The sequence below is a fragment of the Dromaius novaehollandiae genome, chromosome 1 (genome assembly GCF_036370855.1).
Source record: "Dromaius novaehollandiae isolate bDroNov1 chromosome 1, bDroNov1.hap1, whole genome shotgun sequence".
In the NCBI taxonomy this organism is placed as follows: domain Eukaryota; kingdom Metazoa; phylum Chordata; class Aves; order Casuariiformes; family Dromaiidae; genus Dromaius; species Dromaius novaehollandiae.
The window spans coordinates 188,768,868-188,796,495 of NC_088098.1; the positions used below are offsets into that span (position 1 = coordinate 188,768,868).

Here is a 27,628-nt window from a genome sequence, read left to right on the forward strand (position 1 = left end):
ATGAAGCTTCAGTAATTCAGGTTGTTTAATTTCAGCCAAGCGGTGGGGAACAGCAAGCACATAGCATGCTCCTTCTGTGTGCTGAATTTCCCCAAGAGTTAAGAGATGCTTTAGCTGTGCAGTTGTGGGGATCAGGCTTTGGTCAATTGCTGTTTGCAAAAAAAGACCTTGCAAGTTTTTGGAGCTGTAGCTCCAAAATAATAGCATTATTGCATGAGTTCTCCAGTTTGCAGTGTAAAATTCTTCACTTCCTGGGAAACAGCATGGGAGGAAGTTGATGAAGACTACTTCATCAGATTGGGATGCTGTGCCAGAACAAGTGGTTCTCATTTATTCATTCAATCCATTTGACAATGTCCTGCTTATAATTAGTTTTTGTCCCAGTTAAGTTGTTTGCAAGGACCTTTTACAGAGCTTGGGAGAAGAATGAGGGGAGAGAAAGGGGAGAGACATGACAGCTAAAGAAAAAGAAGAAAACACAATTATAGTTTGTAAGACATACATAACCAGGCAAGAGACAAAGAAGATGGTAGGGTACTGAAATGACTTGGTGGAGTAAAGGTAGGGAAAAGCATAGAGTCAAGCACATTTTAAATTAACTAGATTTAAACTTGATTACACTATTCTGAATACATTTGGATTTCCATATGATGTTTTACTGTTGATCTTCTAGGTCAAAATGTGCATGCCTGCAGCTAACTGCAAGAGGCTGTAGTAAAATTTCTCTGTCTCCAAGTACTAAAACATCTCGTGGATACAGTTATAAAAGACTGGAGGGACCTGTTCCTAGTGGGTAAGAAACACAGAATTTATACTGTTGTTTTATCTTTATATTGTTATTTTATCATTGCTGTAGTGTGCTGATTCATTCGGGCATGCCAAGGGGAGAAGGGAGAGGGGAGGAGGCCTGCCACAAGGGTGAGAGGGCTGCCACAAGATCATCACTATGTATATCAGCCAAAGAATTGGGAAACAACAGCCACCCCTTGTTTTTGCCCTGTATCCTGACCAGCCAGTTGCTCTGTAGAGCCAGAGTCCTAAAGAAGTATCAGCCAACTGCTGTTACTGGATTTGGGATGGGGCATGCAGAGAGCTTGAGGAATAAGGTGATACCATGCTTCCAGTTTGTACTGTGATAGCAGCCCCCATTGTGATGTGTGCTGCAGTCCCGATAGGAGGCCAGGCAGGTGGGGAAGGGGCTGCACGTGCATCGGTGCTGGAGGAAACAGGCTTTGGTGCCTGACATGGGAGACATAAGCCAACTCCCAAGCCAGCTGACCTGCTCCCCTTTCCTCTTACCAGTCTAGGCAGGTGCTCTGAAATTGCCATCTGACCCCCAGCATCATAAAGCTAGCAGCCCCTGTAAAATAATACGTGGCCTGTGGGAAGATGCCAGTAACCTCAGGAGTGTAGGAGAGGAATTGTACAGGGTGACTTTCTGCAACGACCAAGGGCTGAACCCATAGGCTTAAGGAGCCCCTTTTCCTAATCCTTTGTTGATGTGTGATGTTGGCTTATGGATGGCGTACAGAATTAAAGCTGCCATTGAAGTTGTTCTAGAATCTCAACACTGTGCCCATCCCAGAAAAAAGTCCAAAAAGTACCATTGTGAATGCTTTTAGCAACATTTGGAAATCCTAAAACTTACGACAGCTAATGAAGTTCAGACAGACAGGTTCTCTTTGCTAAAATCTGTTCCAGCATAGAATGAAGTGCTCCGTTAGGATTTCTGCATCTGCGTGATTTCCTCCTATAAAATAAAAGGTAACATTTACTTTTTCTTGTCTATCTATACAAAATCTGTCTGACAGTATCTTAAAATTAATGAGTCAAGAATCCAGAAAGTCATGAATTCCAGAACAGTCCACACAATTATAGCCTGGGTCTTTGTCTTTTCAGTGAGCTACTTTATTTATGCTCAGGGAGGAAATTAATAATAGCAACTTTCTTTTGGTAATGCATTGTTTAATACTGTGATTTTTTGTTTGTTTGTTTTTCTCTTGACAGAATTTATGAGTGTAGTGTGTCGTGTACGTGTGACAAGATGATGTGTCAGAACAGAGTTGTACAGCATGGCATCCAAGTTCGGTTGCAAGTGTTCAACACAGAAAAGAAGGGCTGGGGCGTCCGCTGCCTAGATGATATCGACAAGGGGACGTTTGTTTGCACTTATTCAGGTAACAGAAGTTGACATGTGGAGGTTTATAGTACAGTTCTCCTTCTGCTGTGGTGTGTGCACCCTGGAATATTTTTGAGAACCCAGCAGAGAAATATTTAGGGTTAGAAGAGAAGTGAGTCCGTATGATCTTGACTTGCAGGTGGTCAAAAGAACAGAAGAACCTTGGAGAACTCTGCAGTGTGATGGTGCCAGCCAAGCATTCAAACCATTCTGGAGCAAAGCCTGTCTCAGACTTTTGATTTTTCCCTCACAGGTCTGTGCATCCTGTGCAAGGCCTAGTCTCCCTTTAGTATAAATGCATTCGTATTTTGCCTTCCCAAATAACGATCTTGCTGTTTTTTAATATTAATTTGTACTGGAATAGTGACTGTGACTTAACACACTTAGCTGCTTAGCAAACAACCAAACTAAAAAAACTTCTCTTTTTCTTCCAGGCAGATTAATGAGTAGAGCTGAAGTTCAAGTATTGGGAGGTGCTAGTCAAGAGCTGAAAGAGCAAGGTGCTGTGAATGACAGAGGGCACAGCTTCTTTTCAAAAAAAAGAAAAGTGGACACTGCTTGTTCAGACTCTGAGGTTGAACTAGTGCAGGCTGGCAAAGAGCACATTCTTGAGAAGCAGGAGTCTTTGTCTCAGACTATGAATGATGAAAATAAATCAACTGTGTAAGTTTACCAGAGCAAACATAAGCATAGCAAAACTTGCATGCTGCTATTCTAGAAAGTCTTTTATAAAACTTACAGTAGAACTGAATGTCCTCAACTGTGGAGTTTTTTTCCTAAGCTTTTTTTAATTCCTGATTATTTTTTCTAATGGGACAGAGTTATTGCTATAAATTAATTTCCCTTAACGTGTACCACTTAGCATTTTCCAGGAATCCCATTCATCTCCTGGATGCACTTGATCTGTTCAGGGCATGAATCATTGTGCTAATTTGAAAAAAGAAATCATTTAAAAATACCTCATGACACTGAAGGGTTTGATAACAAAGTAGCCACTAACAGTCATGTCCTTTGCTTCCAATCTAAACCTTTTGTTCTTTGTAAACCTCTTGTTTCCTAGCAAGAGTCTAACAACACTTGGCTTTTGCAATGAATTATGCAAAAGCTGTAATCCTATTTTCATTTTGCATTCAAGGCCCCGTAGCTCCAATTCCTAAAATAAAAGCCTGTAAAGCAACCTGGATGGTTTTGGCAATAGCATGGTGCGATCTTCTCAGAAGGAAGCGGAGAGTTTGTTTTCCTGAACTTTAATCCCTGCTCCGCCACGCTACTTTGTAAACACTTTCTTTTCACCATCCATAAACAATTGCAAGTTTTTGCTCATTTCACAGAAGAGCCTTATGTGAATTTGTGGGAAGCACCATGAAATTGCAGCTGGAAACTTTTTAAAATACCTACCAATTTATTTTTAGAGCATAGAAGCTCTTATTTAAAAAAAAAAAGTAATGGAAATGAAGGATATAGAATTTTAAATCACAACAAGACAATGAGCAGGCATGTATTTTCACTTGGGAGATGAAACTTAGTGGGCAGCTGCAGGAAGACTGATTCCAGGCAGCAAGCACTGGAAGAGAGAGGCTTTTGCAACAGATGTGGTTAAGATTGCATTGGAGGGTCAGAGAGAGCATTAGAGCACATCAGTGAGACAGGCAGTATCTACAAATTCTTATTTTTCTGTAATCCTGAAGTTGATAGTTGGCACTGAAAGGTGTTCCTATGTCGATCTTCTAGACCAGCTTCACAAATTCTGACTTGCATTTTAGTGTCTTGGAAAGTTAATGAATTGATCATTTTGTAAATTACGTAATTATCAGCAATTAGCTAGATTTTACTTCTACTAAGTTCTTTTGCTGTAATTTACAGGGAAGCAAAGTTGTTTACTGCACTCTACCTTAAATCTCATTAATTCCCTTTCCTGAGAATAAAGGCTTTTTTGTCTATACAAACATTTTTGTTATTCCACCTTTTAAGAAGTAACAATCCAACTGATCTGAAAAACCTTTGAGAGCACACCCGTGTGCTTAGTCTTAAATGTCATTCATGCAAGCAGATTGCCTTTAAAAGGACAACCCAAATATAATCTTGTAAGAATGTCACAACTTCTGATGACCACTGCAGCTTCTGCATGTGAAAAGGAGGTTTCAGGCTTAAGGAAGCCTTAGAGTAGCATTTTTGCCGTCTTCAGTTGCCCAAGGAAATACCATGATGTTTTATGTGGCAAGGAAATGCATATAAATGTGTTAGGTTGTAAGTTTTCTTGAGTAAAAACTATTACTTATTGCTAGACATTGTACAGGTATTCATTGCAGGTGAACCTGGTATTTTCTACAACACTCAGAACATAATGAAAGCGAATGTGACTTTGATGTCTTGAAAATACGTTTCTTAGAACCAGATACTGCTTCCCAGCCTACCTCAACCCTTCCCTGATATAAAAGACTGAGACTCTTTTGTGCTGGACTGTTGTCTATTTCTGTTACACATTCACTGCCTCTCCCTATGTCTCCCTCTCTGTCCTTTGGCCCAGCAACTTCTGTTTTATTTTCCTGTTAGAAAGCTACAGTGTCAAAACTGTTGAAAGCAATAGCAGGAAAAAGGCAAAATTCTGTCTGTAGGGACTGTATTCTGAGATGAGCTGATACAATAATCCAGTCAGCTAAACAGCATAGAATTTGAGTCTCAGCATGAGAACTGAGAAAGGATATAAAAGCAGCTGCCAGTTTCTTAGTAGGATGAACTGTTTTTTACAAATACTGTTGAGAACCTATTTCCTCAATTCTTAAATTCAAAATAGTCACCGAACTTGGAGTGACACAAGACTGCAGGCTTTGGTGTCGTTTGTTCTTTACGAATAGAAAGACTATTAGAGAAATGTGTTGCAAGAGTTATTTATGGGTCTTTTAGTCTTTTATAATTTGCTTTTGATCTTTCTGAACAGGGTTTGTCCAAGGAATTTGAATATTGCAGCCATGAGAAGGCCTGGAACTAGAATAGCTGTTCTTCACAGTCACCGGCTAAAAATGGTAATAATAATAAATGGCTTTAACAGATTCATTTTCACTGTGCTGAATATATATGTTAATTTTGACCTTTTCATCTTATACATTTAAATTCTAATGAGCTTTCTTCATGAGACTGTGTCATGCTGCAAGCTAAGCTGGTGTGCTGGAAGCTATACCCCATCCCTTCTACATTATTAGTCCTGCAACATGTTCTCTGAGAACAGCACTAATTCTTCTCACAGTCTTCCTTCCTTCACCTTCACTCTTTGCTTCCACTCCAGTTATGAGAGTCTCTGGAAATCATTCACCTCCTCTGTCCCCTGTTATAGCTAATTTCAATGAGGGGGACTCTGAGTGATAATGTTTTCCTAATGTCTCCCCAAAGAATGACATAGCAGGGGGAAAAGAGAAGAAAGTCTCAGAAGTTGAATGCAGTCATCTCATGCAGTGGCACAATTCGGAGAATTTGTTCTCATCTGAGTGTGAAGTGTTGCCTGGAAATATGTGCAAAGGAGGGAAACTGTAATAAACTTACTCTGTAGGTTTCATTGCACTTAAGAAATGTGCATTGGATTTCCCTATGAACAGTCAACAGTGCTCTCCTTTCTGGAGCTCCCATAATTAATTGCCTCTCCTCTCCTGGTGGGAGAGGATAAATCTTGCCACTTCTGTTCATTTTATTGAAACCATGTAAATAGCTTGTTTGGGCTTTGGTTTAGCAACTTATATAAGCATGAGTGTAAATCCTTGAGAAGGTAGTGGGATGTAAGCACTTCTTTAAATATTTTATTGAGTGGGGACCTCCTTTCATCTTATTTTGAGCAGTAATTTAAAATTAAGATGTTTGTTGCAGTGCAGTAAGTGTTTGGGCTTTTGAAACTCAGTCATATCCGTACCTTACAGGAGGTTTAAAACTTTAACCCCAGAGCCCTAAAATCCCGATGCTTTCCTGTGTAGACCCAAAGCTACATACAGCAACAATACATCACAGCTTTTTCATTATCTTGTGTTCTGTTTACAGGAAGTTGATACATCGGTGCACAGTGCCAGCTCAAATGAAGAAAATAGTTCTCAGTCCCATCAGTCAAGCAAAACAAAACTAACCACTGGAACAAAGAAAGGAAAAGAAAGTAGGTTTGGAGAGCTGTAAATACTGCACTCTGTATGCTTGTGCCCCATCAGGTGATAGACTTAAAATGCAGAATGATCTTTGGATGTGTGCAGGCCTATTAATGATGATGATGTCCACGTATAACACTTGGGCTGTCTTACAAGAGCTTAGCAGTACAGGAATTAATACATACCTTGCATATTGCAGTGCATTAACTGCTACAGGGCAGTCTTTTGCCTGGAGATTTGATCTTGGGACATGCTGAACAGTCATGAGAACAACTTCTCAAATACAGTGCAATTCCAGGAAAGTCAGTCTTGCAAAATATTGTCGTCACATCCAGTACATGTTCCAGACAACAAAAATAGAACAGGATGTGATGATGGGGGAGGGAGGGAGGGAGTGGGCTCAACCTGGAGGGAGAGCATGAAACAGATGAGATTTGCATGTGTCTTGTTTCTGTCTTAATTGCAGTTTGTGATTCTCTCCAGAATGAAATTAAAGGTGGAGGAGGGTGATAAAATGCCATGTGGAAAAAATCCATTTGGAGTGGGATTTGAAAGGAAGGGAGAGACTAGGTTGCTCCCAGGAGACTTGAGCAAGTGCTTTAGGCATTGCAGCAGGAAGTGTAGCCATGAGAGGTGTAAAAGGGCAGAGCTGTGTTATGGCCTTGTAAATAGCAAGGAAGCTCCATACGTTCTGGAGAACAAAGGAAGGTGGGTGGGTAAGAGTGTAGAGCCAAGCAAGGGAAAGGCTTTGGTCTGTAGTGTCACTGCTGACTTGCTTTAAACTGCTACTGAAAAATAGCTTTTATATGTCCATTGACAGAGTCCAATCAGCAGCAGAAGGAAGAACATCCGATGGGAACTGGACAGACAGAGCTTGCTGGTGGGAATGGTGCAGAATGCAAAAGGAAGAGTCTGTCTCAGCAGGGTGCTGCCTGTGGCCTGCCGGCTGTGCTGGATGATGCTTGTGCTGTGAGACAGTCCCAAAACGTACCACAAAAAGCTGACTGCAAAGAGGAAAAACACAGGCAGTCAAAACAAGAGGCATTTTGTGAGGAGGCTGATGGTGACAGGGCATTTCTGAAGAATGCTAATGATGAAAATATTTATGTACTGGATGCCACAAAAGAAGGAAATGTGGGTCGTTTTCTTAATGTAAGTAAAAAGTTGCATGTGTTCTCTTAGTTGCTTTAGCTTAAATAAGTGATGTATTTGCATAAACCTGAAAGCTTTTGTAAAAGTCCGTCCTTGCATAACCCAAATGTGTGCTGGGTGCATGTCAGGGCAGATGATGTGGGGCTTCCTGCATACCGAAGTGACAGAACAGCCAGTTGGGTCATGCAGGCTGGGAGTGACTCTCTAAGATGCATAGTACGTAACGGGTGTAGCTTTTGCCAGCACTAGGCCCAGGAATAGAATATCCCAAGTAATGTGCGACATCTGTCTCCTCAATTTTGAGTGGCCTTTCTACAGTCGTCCAGAGAGCAGGTGACACGTTTTAGTGAATGATAAGTCATCTCTCAGCCTCCTTTTTTATTCCCAAACCGTTGTAAATTCTGATTCAAGGTAAATTGTGTGATATTGTAGGAAATTTCTGTACGGTTCTATCACAGGTTGAGAAGGTGGTCTTGCATACTGTGTAGATATCTGCTTAATAAGTGTGTCTCAATTTTGAGTTGACAGAAACAGTAACAAATTCGAAAGAATTCCCAATTAATATAAGTATTCCATATGCACATCTGCACATACTCTGCACTTAACTTCTTTTTCTGTCCATTGGCATCGATACATACATATCTTCCAGCAAAATTCTTGCGTAGTTTAAGCTCTTCCTCATTGCAGAGGTAAGATGACGATTAGTAGTCTATCTTTCTCAAACCTTTCTTCTGCATCTATGACCATGCATGTGTTCCTACACACACAGCTGACTGACCTTTAGCATCTCATGTCCATCTGCCAAAGTACACAATCATTTCACCTATCACTTGCTCCCTAGCACTGTTCTCCTGACTGACAGTGTGATATGTCTGTCACTTACTGATTATTTGTGATGTATTCTGCAACAGATGAGGAAGAATTCTCACCATAAATTACTGGAGGACAGATTGATGAAAAGAACTTGACTTTTCTAGGCAAAAGTACTTCCGTAAAATGATGGAGATAATACTTTAAAGAGTCATAGCAAAAATCAATGGTAGTGGCATTAAGTAACAGAGATTTTCTGTTGATTGGAGAAGGAGGAGAAGGAACTATCTTTAACAGTGACAGATATCTGACACAAAATAGGTTCTTCAGCCAAAGTCTAGGTGTTTCATTGTTTTTAATCCAAACATTCTGTTTGTGTTTCATTGTTTTTAATCCAAACATTCTGTTTCACAGCACAGCTGTTGCCCAAATCTCTTTGCACAGAGTGTGTTTGTAGAGACTCACAACAGAAGTTTCCCATGGGTGGCGTTCTTCACAACCAGGTGAATTTTTAAAAATTTTGATATTGCTTATTCAGGGCACTAGGGGAAAAAAACACTTCTTAACTATTAGGAAAATTTATGCTAAGTGGGCAGATGTTCAGGTCATGAAACCGTAAAACTGTGTTCCTGTTGTGACTTCTTATTGTGCACTGAAGACTCGAGGAATACAGCTATTGATTATTATTATTAATGAGTTTTTCTTCAGTTTTGCACTGATATGTGAAGTGAGACAAGCTTGATTTTGATGCATCCCTTTCAGTGATAGTCGTCTTTGGAAGAAAAATAGATTTAACTCAGAATAGTCATTCTGAAAGCCAAGATACATCCATGCCAGTGTTGTGTCTCAAAGCATGGCCATCAGATCTGGATCCCATAGGGCAGGGTTGGAGCCTACAGAGTCTTAAGGCTGAGATGCTTTGTCTGTTGGCCCAACAAGGTGGCTGCAGGCCTTCTTCCCGCAGCTACTGAGAGAGGCAGGGCTCTGTGTCACCCTGCATGTCCTGGAGGATGGCAGAAGGATATTCAGAGATTAAAATTTTCTTGGGAAGCTTAAGATGTGGGTCTTACCCCTGTGGATGACATGAAGGGAGCTAGAGCGAGCTGGTCCCATTGGGACACAAGATGAAGAAGGCAGCTAAGCTAAGGGAAAGGTTAGTTGTAGGAAAGAAGCAGAGCTGATGGTTGTGGCACTGGGAGTGTTAGGTGAGAATTTACAATACAGAGGAGGGTTTTTTTTCCCAGAGAAGTGAAGACAAACGGACTCCAGCGAACACTGATCGTCTGGGGAGCCTAGCAACCCTAAGCACAGCCCTTGGTCCCATGCTAGCACAGATGCACTGTGATTGCCCTGTAAGGAGGGGTTCAGAGGACTCTGAAGACAATGTTTTGAAATACGTCAGAAAGAGATCTTGTTTTAGCTAGAGTCTCTTCCTCAGGTACTCGGTAAAGTAAAGAAACATATAGGCCAGTTTGAGGCCAGCGAAGAGAGGTAAAAATGGCCAGCAGAAGACACTTAGGGAAGAAAAGATTTTGCTGAAGGAATGTTCCTCTGGCTTGTCCTCTTGCTTTCTAGCAATTAGCTGTTTAGAAGTTTTCTACATTAAGGACTACATCTGGATCATCAAGCTTAATGGTGCATTTTCTGTGATCTTGCCTGGTCCCTTTTTCATCTGTTTGACGTTTTTATCCTCCAGAACATCCTAAGGCAGCAAGTCCCATACTGCAATTACGTGCTGTTTGAAGTCTTCATTTTGTTTGTTCTCAGCCTGCTGCCTGATAATTCACTGGATGTCCCTTATATTTATCCCGTGAGAAATATCAGAGAATTGCTCCCTTCTTTGTAATATTCATATTTTATTGTATCTTCCCTCCGTTGTCTGTGTCTCAAATTGAAGCATCCTAGTTGCAAGTATTTAATTTGGTGTTTGTTTCAGGCAATGAATTTTCCTGAGTAAGAAATTGCTTTTCTTCCTTTTTTGTCACAGTGGTTGGTTCATAGAGGGGGTATGAGAAGCATGTGTTTACTTCAAGTCTTGGGCTTTGTGCACAGAAACGATGAAATTCCGTTAAAATGGAGCTTGTCAGACCAAAGTGATAATCTTCATCACCAGTGTATCTGTGGATCTGTTTGAACTTAGATGATGCACTGTACATAGTGACAAGAACAAAACTGGTTGTATTCTCATTTATATGTATTCACTGATGTGTTCTCTGTGTGTGTGTGTGTGTGTGTGTGTGTGTGTGTGTGTGTGTGTGTGTGTGCACGTGTGTGTTCATGTTGTTTCCCAGAATTTTCCTGGAAGTTAGAACAGGTTGTTTAGACTCTGACTCTATGTCTTGATTCTCCCCCAGCAAGCTGCCTGTGCAGTGCTTCCTGTTGCCTTCTGTTTTGGGGTCTGCATGTGAGTCTTTGGTGACAAACTGTAAGCACAGTACTCTTTCAGTTCATTCAAGCAAATTGACCAAGTGTTTTATTTCTTAGGCATGTGAAAGCCGGAACCGAACTTACGTGGGATTATGGTTATGAAGCTGGAAGCATGCCAGAGACAGAAATTTCGTGTCAGTGTGGATTTCAGAAGTGCAGGAAAAAAACCTTATAGTCAAAATTTTCCTACTGTTAGCACTTTGTGTACCTGGAGATTCATATGCTGGAAAGGACTATGCAGTGAACAATGCACTTCAGTGAATCTGTGGTGCTAATTATGTCCAAATAAAATGCCTCTCATCTGATCATTTTTTTAGTTCACATTTAAATTTCTTTTTTATAGTTTGCAGAATCAGAACTGCTTGTCATAAGAATAAGCATAAAACTTTTCCTAGATTATTTCTGTGCTCCTAGTCTTTTTTTCCTCCTTCCTTTTTCATTCACAAGCTAAGTTCATGATACAACGGAAGAACTCATCCTTCTGTACAGTCTGCAACAAAAACAAGATTCATGCAGAGCAACAGTTAGCTGATGTTATTTGTGCCCTTCCAGGAGGCTGAGTTAGGAAAACTCAAGATTTCTGAAACTCATATAAATGCAATTTGGCCTGTGTGGATTGGAGCATGGATCAGTCTCATCCACATTGCCTCGTGGAAACAGCTGCTTTAGTGGATTGTCTCCAGAACAGGGCCTGGGATGTGTCCTGGGGGGAGCTTGCTCCATCCAGAACAGAGCTTGAGGCAGACTACCAACCAGCAGGGCCCTTCAGAGGCCCAAACTCCCTGACTTATGGGTCTCTGGCAGCATATCCCAAAGTGAATCTGCTGCCTAAGGCTTAGCCAAAACAGTATAACCCAGGAACTGCTGGCCTGACAAAAAGGTTTCAAGTATAAACAGAAAACAGATGTGTGATGGCAGCCTGGGTGGGAGAGATGCAGCTCATCCCACAAATTCACCCACCAGACACCTTCTTCTACTGTTTGTTCACTTACTAATTGAAGACTCCATTACAGCTCCTACGCAGATTCCTCATTATCCACCACTGAAGAGCACTACAGATGCTGTACGACTTTTCAGAGCTTCCTGTATGGTCACACTAGAATTGGTATTGTGACTGGGATTTGAAATGTAGGCTGCATAGATCAATAATGGGATCTGGCGAGAGAAACAGCACTGTGGTATGTGTCCCAAAATCTAAACAGTTTTGTTACCAAACGATTGCATTGGAAGCCATGTGCCTCTGTGTTGCTGGCTTCCAGTCATTTGCAAGAGAGATACTTCCTTCCTTCCTTAGTTGGATATTTGGGGGGGGGGGGGGGGGGGGGGAGGAAATTGGGTTGGGAAGGGGTCCTTAAAATCCTGCCTTGCTTATGGTGGAGGGGAAGAAGTGAAGGAAGGGAAGGTTCATACTAGGATTTTCTGATCCTAGGAAATGGGGGGGCAGGAAGAGAGGCTCACTGGCACTGCCTGTATCGCCATGATGCTCTCAAACTTCACAGTAATCTCTGTATGCATGAGGATTTAAAGCCCTCTAAAAATGGATCTTCAACAGACATTTCAGAGCTGTGGGGAAGCCTGAACTCGGTATGAAACCTCGACTCATTTCTCCCCCAGCCCTGTTTGAGAGCCTGGCGTAACATCAAGCCAACCCCTCCTCAGCTTTTGTCCTAGTCCCTGCACTCTGTGCTTGTGTGTGGTTTCATTGTGCATCTTCAGGGCTATGTACAGAAGGGTGGGGTTACCCCCAAAGTTGATGCAGGAACAGGAGTTTGGACTTTCCCCACTGGCCTGGCTGCTTAGCACACATACTGGGAGTAGAGAGGGGCTCTGATTGCTTCTCCCCAGCCTGGAGGAGCAGGTGTCCTTAAACTACAGCTGATTTATGAGGGGTTCAGGCCTCCATAAGGGATGCAATTCATCAGATCAGGTGGAGGCTGGAGCTCTCCAGCCCCAACTCTCAGGCAAGGGTAGAGTTCACCTTCAAAGGGTCACAACCACCCAACTCTGGGCACATAAATTGGAGGAGGAAATAAAGGCCCCCACACCCCAGCACAGCAGAGAGGAGAATGTCTGTCTCTGACACTGTCTGTCCTCCCTCCCTCCCTTCCCGCACACAGACCTGCTCCCTGTCATGCTGCTCACCTTTGTCCCTTGCTTCTTGGTGTCCCATGCCTTTTCCAACCAAATCTACCCTTTCCCTCCCCTGCCCTGCTCAGTTCTCTTCCACACTTCTGTCACCACTAGATAGCAGCAGTTAGCATTCAGCTTGGTTGCTTCTTGCCTTGTTTGTTGGAGATCTGTCTTTGCTTGCGATGAATATGTTGTAGGAGAGCATCGTGCAATGTCAGAGACATGCCAACTGCCTGGCCAGCCCACTAGTAACCCTGCATCGGTATAAGCCTTTTAAAAAAGTGAGAATGTGGAAATTATCTTTCCCTCTCCAAGCTTACCCTGAATGTGGAAGAACAGATGGAAATAGCATTAAAAATTGAAGAAAAGGGTACATTTTACTGTTGTTGATTGTGTTTTCCAGATTAGTGGCAGGAATTACAGTACTATTCATGTCCATACTGGGTGGGGGAGCAAAAGCGCTGCTTCTTGTTGCAGAAAACAGGCCTGATGGTTCCAAAGACAAATGTTACTTGCTCTGTGGTCTGCGACTATCTGAGAGCCTTTTGTCAGTGTGGATCTTGCTGAAGATGCACATGTTTATGAGATGGGGTTTTTATGGCTTACCTGTGTTTGTCAGGTCTGGTGCTTCCTCTTCCTGCTCCTCCACATGAAGATACGCTAGAATAAGGAGTTACAACCCAGCTTCTAGTCCTGCACAGTCTGATGCCTTCAACACTTGTGGCTCCAAAATATGAGGCAGGAGATCATAGCCTATACTCCTGCAGAGAACACGATTACAAAGCAAGTGTTCCTTCATTGTATATTAGCATGGGTTCTGCTGAAGGTGGCTGGCAAGTATCATCTGCAGATAATGGCTATATCAATTGAATAGGGATTGCAGTAGCCTTTGTCTGAACTTGATCTCTGCTCAGTTACCATGTTGCACCTATAGCATTGTCAGTTACTCTGCTTGTCTGCCCTATGCAGCTCAAAGATTGGCATATTTCTGAATAGGGTCCCTCATGGCATTTGTGTGTACTTTCAGCAGAGTATCATTTAAAAGAACTGAGCACAAGCACCAAGGTAAGAATAGGTAGCAGCATTCCAAGTGAAACACCTCTTGGAGCCTATGGGATGACACATTTGGGACTTCTTGTAAGCCTGTGAGGGATATCAAAAGACAGGAAGAGTGCCTAATGGCAACTGATCTCATCACGATGTGGAGCAGAGCTCTGGAGATGCTCTGAATTCACAGTTTCCACTGACCTGTAGAGAAGCAATTCATTTAAGAACATTGACAGAGGACCAGCTGATTCAGAAGTAGTTCTGAGGCCATTTTAGGGTTTTTCAGTGTGGTGTACCTTGTTTTAAGTGAAATGATGTGGTCCAGTGTTGAAATTTGCTGACTCTCCACAGTCATCAAGACAGTGAGCAAGACCGCCGCAGCTGAGGCATTCTGATGGGGGAAGCAGAAGGGCTCCATGAGCTCCTTAGTGCAAAGACAGCTGAAGATCCACTATAGCATAGGTGTAGAAAAAAAGATTTGGAGCACATTTGCATTGATGTGTTTTGCCAAAAAAACTGCTGAAAAAGCTAATTTAAAGCTCCACTTATTTCAGAAGAAATACATGACTCGGAATCTTTCAAACAGGGATTTGGAACAAGAGATCACAAGAGGTCTGTGCTGGGTTTTTCTATACGGAGAACTTTTTGTCTCTGATAAAGAATAGACTTTTGTTAGAAAAGTTTTCCTAGTGTAGTAATCTTAGGTACCTGTGAGAGCACTTGAATCCATTTCACTCATTCAAGTATCACCTAGGTAATAGATACCAGAATTGATGTAGTGTGTCATCTCAGTAATAGATGCAATTTAATTGTAAACCTGGACACAGTGGCTGACCTTAGCTCTTAAATGCTGCATTTAGGAAGGCACAAAGGGATTCAGGAAACTAGCTGGAATATGTGTAGCAGTACTGAAAGCCAAAGCTGCTTTAGGCTTTAAAGGGAACTGATCTTAAACTGTTCCGTTTTGTATTTGGTTTGGCCTCTCAGTGAGCCAGAACATGTCTGTTATGTTGTGGCTGTGAAACTATATGGAAGGTGGAAATCTAAGTTTTGTTTCCTGCTGAAATTAATTATCTCATGCAATGCCCAGGAACTTCATTTAGGCTTCAACCTTTGTTTTACTGGTCTTACTGTTTCCATTAAATCTTGAATCTCTGATGTTCAGAAAGCTTGCAGAATTATTGCATGTATGTAAAACAGGAAAAGGAAATCTGTTGTTTTTGTGTGTGTTACATCGTAAAAAATGTACCGAGTAATGAGTTTCTCTTAGTATTGTTTGTGCTTTGTGGTTAGCTAATGCATGATCATAATCTTTTTACAAGGGTAACAGATCAGCAGATAGCTAAAGAGGATCAGCCTGTGTATTAAGCTATACGATAGGCTTACGAGTAAAGAAGCACAAGCAAAGCGCTGTAGTGAAGAGTTGGCAAGATGGGAAGTCAAGTATCTCCAGTCACCCAAGGATAAGTCCGTCTTTGGCCTTCTGACCAAAGAAACTGCAGGTCAGGAACATTTGGTTAGTTATAGTTTTGGTCACCCAGAAACCTATGCTGTGGTCAGAGGTTATACTTATACCTGGTCTCCTGAAGCTGAAAGGATTGTACTGAAATTCCCTATTGGAGGTAACATAATCTATGAGGGATTGGGACAGCTACGCCCAGAACAACCAGTAGCCTGTTGTTTAAAACATTTCTGTAAACTGTGCAGGTTTCAAATCTCTGCAGGCCTAGCAGGGATTTTATCCAAGTCTTCTGCATTCTGTATGAGCACTGTAGCTAGTGGGTACTAAATCAGTGGATTACGGAGACCATCACCGCTTCTTCTACCTGAAGGGGACCTTGTCATCCATTTCTTTTGGCTCTTTTTTTCTTTCTTTTTAAAGAAAGTACTAAGTTCCCAAATTCTTTGCACCTAGAGCGAGACGGCTGACCGGTCGGTGCTGAAACTTCAAGGGCTGAAATGACAAATGCAAACGTTTGGGGAGTAACACAGGGCCAGCCCATTTGTGAAGTTTCCTCAAGACTGGTGTAGGCCGTTTCTCCAGAACAAAAGCATTTGGGAACTTGAAACCCTTTTCTTTGCTACCAGTACTTTGATAATTTATTGTGCATGTTGCTACTGTTGGAAATATCGATTGCAGGAGAAATACCACAGTCTGTTTGCTATGTCATTGACTGTCCCTTCCTTCCAAGCCAGCTATTAGAAAAGTCAGATGTCACTGTGCCCCTCCGCTAGTCCAGCACCAAAACGCCCCTGAGGGCTCTGCTGGCCTTAGAGAATTTGTCCTGGTCAAGTGAAACATTAATGGTCACGTTGGGGGAGGAAGGTTCTCTTCTAGGACGACTTGGGATGTACCGTTCCTCATGGAAAATCGCTTGGGAAATATCTGTCTGAGCCTTTCGGGGGCTCTTGCTCTTCCTCCCCCTCCTGCCCTTATTGTGAAGGCGGGTCGCCCCCCGCGGCCTGCTCCCGGGCCCCGGTCTCGCTTCGCGCAAGGCGTGGCGGGGGCAGGCGCTGCCCGCCGCTGCCGGGGGCGGGGATCGAACGCGCCGCCTCCCGCGCTGACACGCCGAACTCCGCGGGGGGCGGGGCGGGAGCCGCTCCCTGACCACGTGGCCCGCGAAGCGGGACCGATTCATTGCTCATCTTCGGCCCACGGCGGGGGACGGACGGCAGCCAGCCAATCGGAGACAGCGGCGCCAGCGAAGCCCCGCCTTCTGCTGCCTCCGGACCCGCTCTTCTCGCTGCTGGCAAGGGCTTCAGCGGGCGTTACTGAGCATGCTCCCTGCCGGGGTTGGATACGCCCACTTCCGCGGCCGCCCCCTCCCCGCGCGCGGAAGTGGATGCTCGTGCGGGCCGGCCTGTGACGGCGGGGAGCGGAGGGGTCCTCCTGCCCTGCGGTAAGTACCACCGGGGCGCGGGGATGGGGGGGGATAATGAGGGCCACAGGCAGCCCTCGCTGCACGTCCGAGTGCTCGCTGCCCCCTCGGTGCCGGTCCCCCTTCCCCCTCCGGAGGCTCAATGAATGGGCCGGGCCCTCCCTGCTGGAGCTCTGGGCGGGGGGAGGGGCTGTGAGGGCTCCCCAGTTTCCCGCCTCCCCTCCCCCCCCCCTCCGCGAGCGGCGGCGACCGTTACGCCACCGCCGAGCCCGCTCGCCGCCCGGGGGGCAGGCGGCGGCGCGGCCCCGTGGCTGGGGGTCCTCGAAGCAGCGGGAGGGCGGCGTTCCCGCCCCCGGGCCGGGCCGGGGTGCGCTCAGAGCCCGGGGAGGGGGCGAAGAGGAGGGAGCGCATGTGGCTGCCGCCTGGGCCGGGGGATGCGGGCTGGGCGCGCTGAAGGGGGCGGGGGAAGCATCTGCGGCGTCGGGGAAGTGAGAGCAAAACAGCTCCCCCCTCCTGGGGCCTTGGCTGCGCTGGCCGGGTGCTCTCCGCCCCGCGCGTACCTGGTTTCAGGGCACGAGGCACCGAAACCTAAACTGAGAGGAATCAACCCCCAACCGTAACAGATGACGTCGCCTTTGCCGTCGCGGGGAATGGAAACAGAAACTGAGAGGAATCAACCCCCACCCCCAGCGGTTGACACGACCTCTGCCCTCTTGCTCAGAGAGGAGTGCTCATCTGCACCCTTTTCCCGCAAATCCTGTGGCGCTTAAGTGCACGCAGCAGCATTGGAACTGGTAGTTCCTTAAAAATGGTGCAACTATGTTTAAAATGCTGGAAGCAGCTTGTCAGTAGAGGACAGGGTGTTACTGTATGAAGATTACCCCCTTGTTCGGTGCTTTAGGGGGTGTTGGAGGACCTCTGAGACTTAGAGTTCAAACATCTTGCAAGGAGCAGAGTTTGGGTCTGATAAGGAGCCTCCAAGTCATCTCCATCGTTTGGATCAGATGTGGTAACATGCCTTTCTAAAGAAAAGGTTTTTTTCATGCTTTAGATCTCATAAGATATCTCTCCTGTAGCAAGTGAAAGGTGGTCAGAAATATGGGTTTTGTTTTGTTTTTGTTTGTTCTGAAAGCCTTGCAAAGGGTTGATGTATTTGTGCTGCTAATGGCTTGGGATGGATGGGGAGGTGCTTGCACAGGCTGTGCCTAGTTGGTGTATGACCAGCACTGCTTCTTCCCCCATAAAGTGCAGATGGAGGAAGCAGTGAGTGTGGGGTAGCAGGCCTGCAATTTTCTTCTTTCTCCTTCGCTAAATTGATTCCTGTCCTAGGTTGAGCTGAAGAGGAGAGCAGAGCAGAAGCTATGGCACTGGCGTTGGGTAGTATGCTGGAAGTTGGGAGAGTTGGATTCTCTTCCTTACCCACTAGAGATGTGCTGTGTGATCTTCCATGCCTCGGTTTCCTCCTGCAGAAAATGTGTGAATTGTATTTACTTGCAAGGCTGCTTTCAGAATTGGTTCAGGAAAGGAAATCATTAAATAAACCAGTAATGTTTCAGGAAGATCTATTTGAAAGTTATATTGTCCTGGGCACTTGGCAACAATATTTTCATCTCTCTTTTTTTTTTTTTTCCCCCTTTGCTTTCTGTTTTGTTTACTGGTTTTCTCCATTTTGTCACTATTGAAAAAAGCTGTGCTTGTCAGTGTGTGTTTGCAGGAAACAGCTCGGAGAAGCAGCCAGAGGCACGTGATTGCTTCTTTCTCTTAACTGCTTCTCCTCTCTCTTCTGTTTTGAGGCTTCAGCTGCTGTGTCATTAGCAGAGGGCTGTGGAAGCCTGCTTTAGTTGACCCTGCTTTGAGCAGGGGGGATTGAACTAGGCGATCTCCTGGGGTCCTTTCCAACCTCAACTGTTCTGTGGTGGGCCTCCAGCTTTTATAGATTAATTAGTCACCTCTAGTCCCTACAGTTCACTTCAGTAGCAATAATAGTGGACTTTGTGACAGTGATTTGACTGTAAAATAGCAGATGAAAATCCAGCACGGGTAAGTGGAAAGTGAGGCATGCAGCAGAGCAGGAATCATGGCACTGATGGCCTCCGAGCTACCTGATACCACTTAGCAAAGAGATCTGGGGTATTTCTATGAAAGTGTTGGCTCCATGCTCAGAAGCAGTCCAAAATATGATTGAAGTATTAGGAATTATTAAGAAAAAAAAGAGGAGAAAAATAGAGTGCCATTGTGCCCTTGTATGTAGTCTGTGGTATCCCACCATTCTGGAGGTTGTTTGGTGATCTTAGATATTGAGAGGTGACAAGGATGATTGAAGATGTGGAGCTGTTTCTGCAGAAGAACCAACTAAATAGTTTTAGCTTCTTCAACTTGAAAAAGAGACTGTTGGAGGGGAAATAAGAGATCTATGATAACATGGATGTTACTGGAGTAGCTGAGTAAGGAGCAATTGTTTCTTGCCTATTCAAACAGGAGAACTGGGGTGTCAGATGAAGCCTGTGTCAGGCTTTAAGACCAGCAAAAGCAAAGGGCTCTTTAAGCAAAATAAACTGTGGAACTCAAACCACACCTTTACCCCTTCCCTCACTCTCAGAGCAGCTGGCCTGGATGTGTTGCCCCATTTAGCTCAGTATCCCACCCCTGCTCTCCCATCCTTGGGAGGATGTACAGGAGTGCTCCTTTTGTGGAGCTAGACTAGGGAGAGGAATGGCCAAGAGCTGTCCTTCCACCCCTTCAGGGTTCCTGCAGAGTGAAGGCCCAATGTTGACCCTGACTGAGCATCCTGTGTTATCTTTCAGCACCAGGATTTCTCCTCAGAGCCTGTAAGAGCACCGGGGACTGTAGATCCACCTTTAGCCTCTTCCTCACCAAGTTCCCAGAGCCCCTGGAGCCAGATCCTCTGACTAGACCTGAGCAGGGCCTATGTATCTGCATCGATCCCAGGTATTGGCCTGCTGCAGAGAACTTTTCCTGAGCTGGGTGACAGACCATCCAGTCTTACCCCTGCTTTTTGCTTGCAGCTTCCGTTTTTCATCTATGTCTATGGCTACATCTATGTTCCTTGGCTTGTGATTTGTTTTTTGCCAATATATCCTGTTGCATATTCTAACCTCTAGCTTGTTCTGCTTTCTAATTTCTTCCCATCTTTATTTCTGGTTTCTATTATACATTTCTATTTCTATTGCATTTATTTAATGCTTAAATTCCAAGACTGCTGTTGTGATGGTTACTGTGTGGATTCAGAGTGGGAATCAGACCCTACCAGAATGCTTAAAAGAATTAGAAGGATGGGAAGAAAAACAGATGCTTGTGGAGGTGAAGTGACTTGCCTGAGATCAATGTCTCCATGGCAGAACTAGGGAAAAAATCCCCTTTTTCTGGTGTTCTTCTCATTTGAGACTACTCCCTCCAGTTTATGGATGGGAGATGGTTGTTGAAAGCCACAGAAAGTTGTGCAAGGATTTCATGGCTGTGTAGTACTCAGACCTTGCTTCCTCTCTATCGCTAAAAGAATTTCATTTTGAATCTTCTTGCTTCTTAAAAGTGGACATTTCTTACCCTTATCCTGCAGGCTTTTGGGCTCTCAGAGGTGACGTCTCCAGCAAAGGGCATTTTGGAATATCACACCTGGTGGGAATAGGAAATTGTTGACGATTCTGCATTGGACCTGCACAGAAACCAGAAACAAAGTAAAACTTTTTTTACTAATATGTTGAGTGGTGCTTTAATTGACTAACGGGGGGGAAAGAGTCTTCCAGAAACATTTAGACTGTTTTGTGAAATAAGTAGGTGACCTTAAACTTTTTGCAGCTTCCGGGGGAAAAAGGGGAAAAAGAAAAGAGAGACTGAGTGAAGAAGGACAACGGAGACTTGAGTGGATATGGCCAGAAAAAGAGAACAGATGTTCATGGGGCAAATTCCAGGGCATAGAGAAAATGGTGTTGCTCAGGTTAGCGCTCCACCTCAGTGGCAGAAAATATTCAGATCTCTCACTTCTGTCTCTCTCCTCGCCCCTTTTTATTTGCACGCCTCTTACACTTCTTTCCTATGTCCTTTTCACAGTAAGGAATTAATGTTACTTCCTTGTTTTCTGTCACCTCCTGGAAAACACTGGAGAAGTTTAGGGAGAGCTACTTTTCTCTCCTCAGTTGACTGCAGGCCTACATGTGGCAGCACTAGCTCAAGGCAGGCACTGCTTTCAGTGACTAACATTCCCCAAGGAAAAGGGGTTTCACACCTAGGGCATGACTTGCTGGCCCACTCCTGGGTCTGTCATTGGAGAATGCATTGCTGAGCAAGCTTGCAAGATTTTAGCCCTGTCCCTTTTCCCATGATTTTTTAGTGACCCTTCAAGGGGAAATAAACTAGCCTTTATTCTTCTGCTGTAACTGCTAGAGCTCCTGGGAGCCTGTTTCCATCCCACTACTGTCACAGCAGGCTGTGCATGTTCTCCTGGTAGTTGTTGCTGGGCTAGCAACGAACCAAGCTTCAGGGGAGGCAAGCGAAGCAGCAGTTAGAGGGCGAAGTGCTAGTGAACTCTGCTTTCCACTGTTCATCCTGCTTGGTGTGTGTTAGTTGCATCAATTGCTTTGTGTTTTGTCCCAGTCTTCTTGCTCCAGGTGATTTCCAGATAATGGCGAAGATGGTGAGAAGAACATGTGCGTTTTGTTCAGAGGGGGAGGCTGGCTCTATAATGTACATTGCCAAAGAGCAAAATATTGCAGCTCATCAGGATTGTTTGGTGAGTGGTTTTAGTTGGTCAGTACATGAGGGCAATGGAGAAGGGCTAACGGGGAAGTCTCCACTGCTTGTCCACTTTTTCCTGTACAATGGATTCTGTCCTGTTTGATTTGAAACAGGCAGTGATCTTCAATTTCATGATCTTTTGCAGATTAGCTACAGGAAGTTTGGCTTCAGAAATAAGTAACATTAAAAACCAGTATTAGGCAGTTAAGAGGGGGAATAGGAATAAATCTGGACTAGGAGTAGGATGCACCAAACTTGTAAAAGTGAGGCCCATTACATTGCTGTCTCACTCCTCACGTATTTGTTTAAATAGCGCAAAATGGCTGTTGCATGTTACCTAATCAGAATCCACACATACGAGCCCAGTTTACACGGGCATGTAGGACAATGACGTTCATGAAACTGGCAGAAACTTGCTTATCTTCAAAAATTTCTCTTGCTCTGTCAAATGTGGCTAAGTCAGCCAGCAAGGCCAGGAGTTGCTGGAAAAGGGTGGGATTGACATGGTGCAGATCAGTAGGCATGTTGGATATGCTTAATGTCCTGTAGGAGACTAAGCTTAAAAAAACAACCTAGTAGAAGAAGAGTTTCAGAGTTAAAAGGTAGATTACCCAAAACAGCAAGCTTATGTTAGATTGAAAAGCTGTGGGGAAAAAAATGATTAACTGAGCTCGTCCAGAATTTTGGAGAGGGGGAGGACATTATTGCACAGCTTGACATATTGATTTGTGGTGTTTTCAGGTGCCAGGGTAGGTTGTCTCTGTTCCTGATCTGCACTTCTGCGCACACATGCAGTTTAGCAGTAGAAATAGATCTGCTTGAGTCACTGAAATGAGTGAGGCTTGTCAGACCACAGGAAGATGTGTATTTGCTTAAACCTCTGCAGGAAAAAGTAGACATCACTTGATATGTCAAGGTGGAAATGTCTCAGTCTGTGTCTTGCATAAGAGAAGGAATTAAAAAAAAAAATCAAAAAATGATTATATAAAAATATCAGTGAAGTTCTAAGTGTGTTATGATCCTAGAACACACTGTGTTTTGCTGGCAAAATGCCTCTCCTTATTCTGTGATTTTTAGTGGAGCTGGTTCTTGGTAGGCAGAATTGGTCACAGATTCTCATTTCAGTCAGGGTCACTTAGAGCAGGAGGTGTCTGCTGCTGGAATGGCTTTCTGGCTTTCATCCTTCCTGACGCCTTTTTCTCACTGGTTTTATGTCTATGTCTTTCCTACTACTTTTACTACTTTTTTTTTTTTTTTAAACAGAATAAATGTTTCGGAAACATCTGATACCTATCTTTAGGGTGTTATTTGGATGTATTAGTTGGATGTTAGCTTTACTGATTTCTGTCTTGGGAAGAGTGCGGCATTTGGCTTTTTATAGTTACCTGTGTCCTCCACAATGGGCAGACTGTGCCTGCCAGTCAACATAAGGGTAGCTCACTTTTGTTTGAAATTAGCTATATACAATGATTACAAAAAAGTCACTGATAACTTTCCCCATCCTCACTTACTGTCATGGCTCAGTACATACATGGGAATTAAGAGGACAGAAATGTGCATGTATCCACATATGTGAGTTTTTCCCCAGGCTCCGTACAATCTGTTTCTTGTGCAGTGAACAGTTGTTCCAGTAGCCTCTGGGCTGTATTGAAGTTTTAGTTGCAAAGAGACACTGCATTCAGCTGTAAAGCCTGAGGAGCTGGGCAAGATAACAAGATGTTCAAGGTGTGGAGGTCTTTCAGCCTAAGACCACCTTCTCCTTACTCTGGGCAGCCTGGCCTTCCAGCCTTTCTTCATTCACACTTCTTACTAAGTTCACCTTCTCACTTTGCAATCTTTTCTTAGTTCACCTTCAGGTCATATGAAACCTTCTACATAAACAGAGGAGCTTCTTTTGACTGGAAAAGGTTTAAGCACAGCTCCTTACTCAAGATTGGTGAAACTTCTTAAAAACACAGAGAGAAGTCAGCCTTTCTTAAGTAGGGCAAGTACAAGAAGGACAGATTTGGTATCATAAACCCCTTTCTCTTTCTGGAATAGGTAGGTGACTGAGTGCCTATATTAATTCTTAATATTTTTCTCTTTTGTGTTTAGTTATTTTCCTCAGGATTTGTGGAATCTGAAGAGTATAACCCAGATAATCTGGATATAAGGTTTGATGTGGCATCAGTGTTGAATGAACTCAGAAGAGGAAAGCGGCTGGTAAGGCAGTTTCTTTGTGAATTTGCACTTAATCCTGACACATAGTACTAAACAGCAGTAGGGGACATGCTGAAGGTTGTCTGGGGCCTATTTCGTGCTTGAAAAAAAATGCAGAAAAGTGTTTTGTTTTTCTGATTAAGGAAGTTACAGATTTAGAATTAGAAACATTGGTTTGACATTATATTTAGTGAAATTTGGTACTTTTTTTTTTTTTTTTGTTAGAATTTGTTGACTTTTCTGGTCTTTTTTTCCTAAGAGCAAAGATTAAGAGACTTTCCGTAAAGATTTTGTTAGAGAACTGAGACAGTGTCTGAAACAAAATTACACAATCCAGAAGTGTAAAGAAAAACATGTTTTGTTTTAGCAGAAGGAAGGTTATTTATGTGAGATTTTTTTCTACTGGCTTTGTCCTTAGTTGCCCTTCTCCATTGTCTCTGGGATGGATCTTTTTTCCTTTATGAAGTTAGCCTAGAAAACATAAATATAACCCCCTGTGTACTGAAATAATTTGGGCAAGATTTAGAGGAAGGGGGAAAGATGCGCAGTGCCTCATGTCTTTTTGCATCATTTTACAAAATAATCAGTGTGAAATTGAGGCAAAATAGCAGAAAGGTGACCGGAAAAATGAACATGGTAGAGGTTTGCAGGAGTGAACTTGCCTGATGAGTTATGCAATGAAAGATTCAGTTTTCCCACAAATGATGATGTTTGCCTCGTAAGGCTGAGATTCACAGCAGCTATCTGTAACGTCTGCCTGCTAAACCTCATTTTGTTGTAGATGTGCAACTTTTGTCGCAAGAAAGGAGCCACTGTGGGATGTGAGGAAAGAGCCTGTCGCAGAAGTTATCACTACTTCTGTGCACTCTGCGATGATGCAGCAATAGAAACAGATGAAGTCAATGGAGTTTACCGGTATTTAACCAAACCTTTTTCTAACTATTTTTTTTTTTGTCGAGGCTTTGGTAATGTTGTCAGGAAAAGAGACTTAAATAATTTAAGTTTTTTAAAAAAGGAAGATGTTCTCCCTTCTTAAAGTCCTTCTCAGTCACCACGGCCTGAAGTCCTCTATTCACGAGCAACGGAGAAAACATTTGTCTTTAACACAGCAGTGGGAAGGAAGCTATTCAGTGTCTGAACCTGAAACACACCTGAAAGGTCACTAGGCTGAAACTGAGGAAATCTCTCCTTACTGACTGTTTAGCCTTCAAGGACAAAAATTTGTATTGGTTTGACCCAAGTTCTCAGTTCTTCTTGGTTCAGTAGCTTCAGTAAACATGGCCTCTGCACAGACCAGACTGCAGCACTTCTAGATCTCTTTGCAGTAGGTGCATTTTGGTGATTTTCCCCCCACACACTTCGTATGCTAGCAGAGAACTTTGTATTCCCATTTAAGACCTTCTTATACTTCCTGTATGTTGCTGACAGTAATGCTGTTGAACAGGCTTTAAGAAAATTTAAGAATTTAAGAAAATGTCCTGATCATGCTAGTCCTGATGGCAGTCTGAGGGCAGAAGACTACTTTACTGTCAGTAGATGGAGCTAGTTGTTTGGAGGAAGGAATGATACCCTGCAGAGGAAAGGGTTGAGAATTGAGACTGCAGGGAGCTTTTGGAGATGCTGCTGTTTGAATAAGGGCTGAGGTTCATAGACCCCAAAATGCCCATTTCTGTGCAAGGCCAGAGAAATCACAGGCCACTCTGGTGTCTCATTAATCCGATAAATTACATAATCGTTACTTGTTTCAGGAAGAAGTGGAGTAGCGCAATTAGATGGGTTCTTTGGTGCCAACATACTCTTCCTGGCTGCTTTTGTAGGGCTCTCAATCCAAAATAAGTCCATCTTTCTGCAAGTGTATAGGCCCAGTTGTAGGGAAGATGTGTTTAGTTTGTTATGTTTTATAAAGTCCTTGTGAGTCTTTAAAGCTCATAAGAGTGTAGTTGGAAGCACAGAAACTTTCTGGGATCACAAAATAAATGGCAGCCATCATATGCCTTTAGAAATGATACTTTGGACAGAAAAAGACTGTATTTCTCAAGATGTCAAAAAACAAATGGGACTAATAGTCTATATACAAACTGATAAAGAGATTGTTCAATATATGGTTTGACTTGATGGCTTTCTGAGCAGGTGACCTTGGAGATTTGGAAGAGGGAACCTGAACTTGAAAATGGCCTTTATTATGACATTGCATGAGACTAGTTACTTGTACTATATAGGAATATAGGCAACTAGACTATAGCAGCCTCTACTGAAGAGGTGAAAAATGACTGGATTGAAGAAAGACTGTGAGACAAGTTTGAGGGGTTTGGGCCCAACCATTTTTGCACTATATCGGTAAAAAAAATGAAGAAGCACCAAACTTGTAGCTAGCATGAGGTTACTGGAGAGAAGAGAAACAAGCCTTGAAAAACAGTGGGCATGGGTTGACAGCCCCCTGCACTTTTTCATGGAGACACATAATACTCTGAGAAGTGTGTCAGAAGAGATAATGCCTTCAATGGGGAGAGATCCAGTGTTCTTAAATTCTAAATCTCCATCTTGGTGGTGGTGAGCAGTGATTACCAAAGCGAATAAAATAAAAAAAGAAGTCATACAGTGCTATGCAAATGGCTAGTAAGAGTACACCCGGGGAAGTAAGCATGATTTGGAGATTTCTCTTACAGAATGATGGTAGGGAATGCTTCCAAATAAAGTGGCCACTCAAAGTATTGTAGGTGGATTATAAACTGTTCCTATACATAGGAAAACTGCTTTTAACCAGGAAGGAATAGAATTAAAGGGGAGTGGGAAACCCAAAGGGCAGTATTAGAAATTCAGGGATGCAAGTAAGGTGTGTCTAGTACTTAGCTTTTTCACTGAATTGTTGGGCATGTGTCAATCTGGGTTTTGTGCATCAAAATGAATTTCATATGCAGAAGTTGGTTTGTAAAGGGAACAGTCTGTGTTTCTAAGGTCAGCACTTGTAACTTTTTGGGTTGTTTTTTTTTTTTTTTTTTAAGAAAAGAGTGAAAATAACTAGAAAATGCCTGTGTAAATGCAATTCACCTTTAAAAAAATATTTCAAACACTTGAGTGTTAGTCTTGGCAAGTAGAGATTTGTAATGAAGAGATCAGCTAAGCCACACTGACAAGGCAAAAGTGATTTGGGATCCTTCTGTAAGAAAGGCATACTATAGAAGCTGGTTTATGTTCCCTGGAAAGACATTTGTTTCTACACATTATCCAGAAGATGAGGAATATTTCTTGCTATATCTGTTGCTTTTTTCTTTTCCAAAGAATTCACACTGCTCTCCGAATGATTATGGAGAAAATGTTCCCATCTCACACATTACTAAACCCTTCAGGGAATGAACAGATTGAGCAGCTTTCAGCTACTGGACCTCAAAGAGGGGTGTCCTACTTCCCAGGGATTTGAGGACTGCCTCAGCACCAGGCAATGGGAAGGGGCACAGAGATCTCTGGATGAATAAATGCTATTATGCACTGCACTGCAGTGCTGGGTGGCTGTGCTGGCTCGTTCTGCTGGGCTCACAAGTTCAAGCAGACTGGCAGGCAGAGGCATTTAAACAGGTTCTGGACCTGACCTCGCTGGGTACAGGGCAAAGGGGCAGAACAACAATAGCCACAATCACGCAATGTTAGTACTTCGATATTTCATCTGGATAACATTACTATCATTTTAATAAGTTGTGTTAGCAAGTGTGCTGCTCCTGCCAATGTTTGATCACACTATATGAAATGAGTCTGACATCATGATGTAAGCAGTGAGTAGGTCCAAGCAGAGTGGGGCAAAAGAACAGAATTCAAAACTTGGCAGTGTTCAGTCTATTGAGGCTGTAAAAATACAAATACAAGCTTGTGCATGTATGTGACTTTACAGCAGGTGCTGTAGGTGCTTTTCTAGGTGGGTAATGCTGAACAAAAATCAT

At 43.3% G+C, this 27,628-nt stretch overlaps 1 protein-coding gene across 1 annotated transcript in view; it reads left to right on the top strand.

The window, feature by feature from the left end:
- SETDB2 (SET domain bifurcated histone lysine methyltransferase 2) overlaps positions 1 to 27,628 on the top strand; it is a 48,117-nt gene that overhangs the window by 8,865 nt on the left and 11,624 nt on the right. Inside the window, exons 7-20 of the mRNA XM_064507212.1 lie at positions 674 to 793; positions 2,008 to 2,177; positions 2,614 to 2,842; positions 5,118 to 5,202; positions 6,203 to 6,311; positions 7,121 to 7,452; positions 8,677 to 8,765; positions 10,747 to 10,863; positions 13,847 to 13,884; positions 19,550 to 19,675; positions 20,562 to 20,700; positions 21,357 to 21,492; positions 23,592 to 23,699; positions 24,478 to 24,611. Coding sequence (XP_064363282.1) covers positions 674 to 793; positions 2,008 to 2,177; positions 2,614 to 2,842; positions 5,118 to 5,202; positions 6,203 to 6,311; positions 7,121 to 7,452; positions 8,677 to 8,765; positions 10,747 to 10,863; positions 13,847 to 13,884; positions 19,550 to 19,675; positions 20,562 to 20,700; positions 21,357 to 21,492; positions 23,592 to 23,699; positions 24,478 to 24,611 — 1,932 coding nt within the window. The remainder of the gene's footprint in view (positions 1 to 673; positions 794 to 2,007; positions 2,178 to 2,613; positions 2,843 to 5,117; positions 5,203 to 6,202; positions 6,312 to 7,120; positions 7,453 to 8,676; positions 8,766 to 10,746; positions 10,864 to 13,846; positions 13,885 to 19,549; positions 19,676 to 20,561; positions 20,701 to 21,356; positions 21,493 to 23,591; positions 23,700 to 24,477; positions 24,612 to 27,628) is intronic.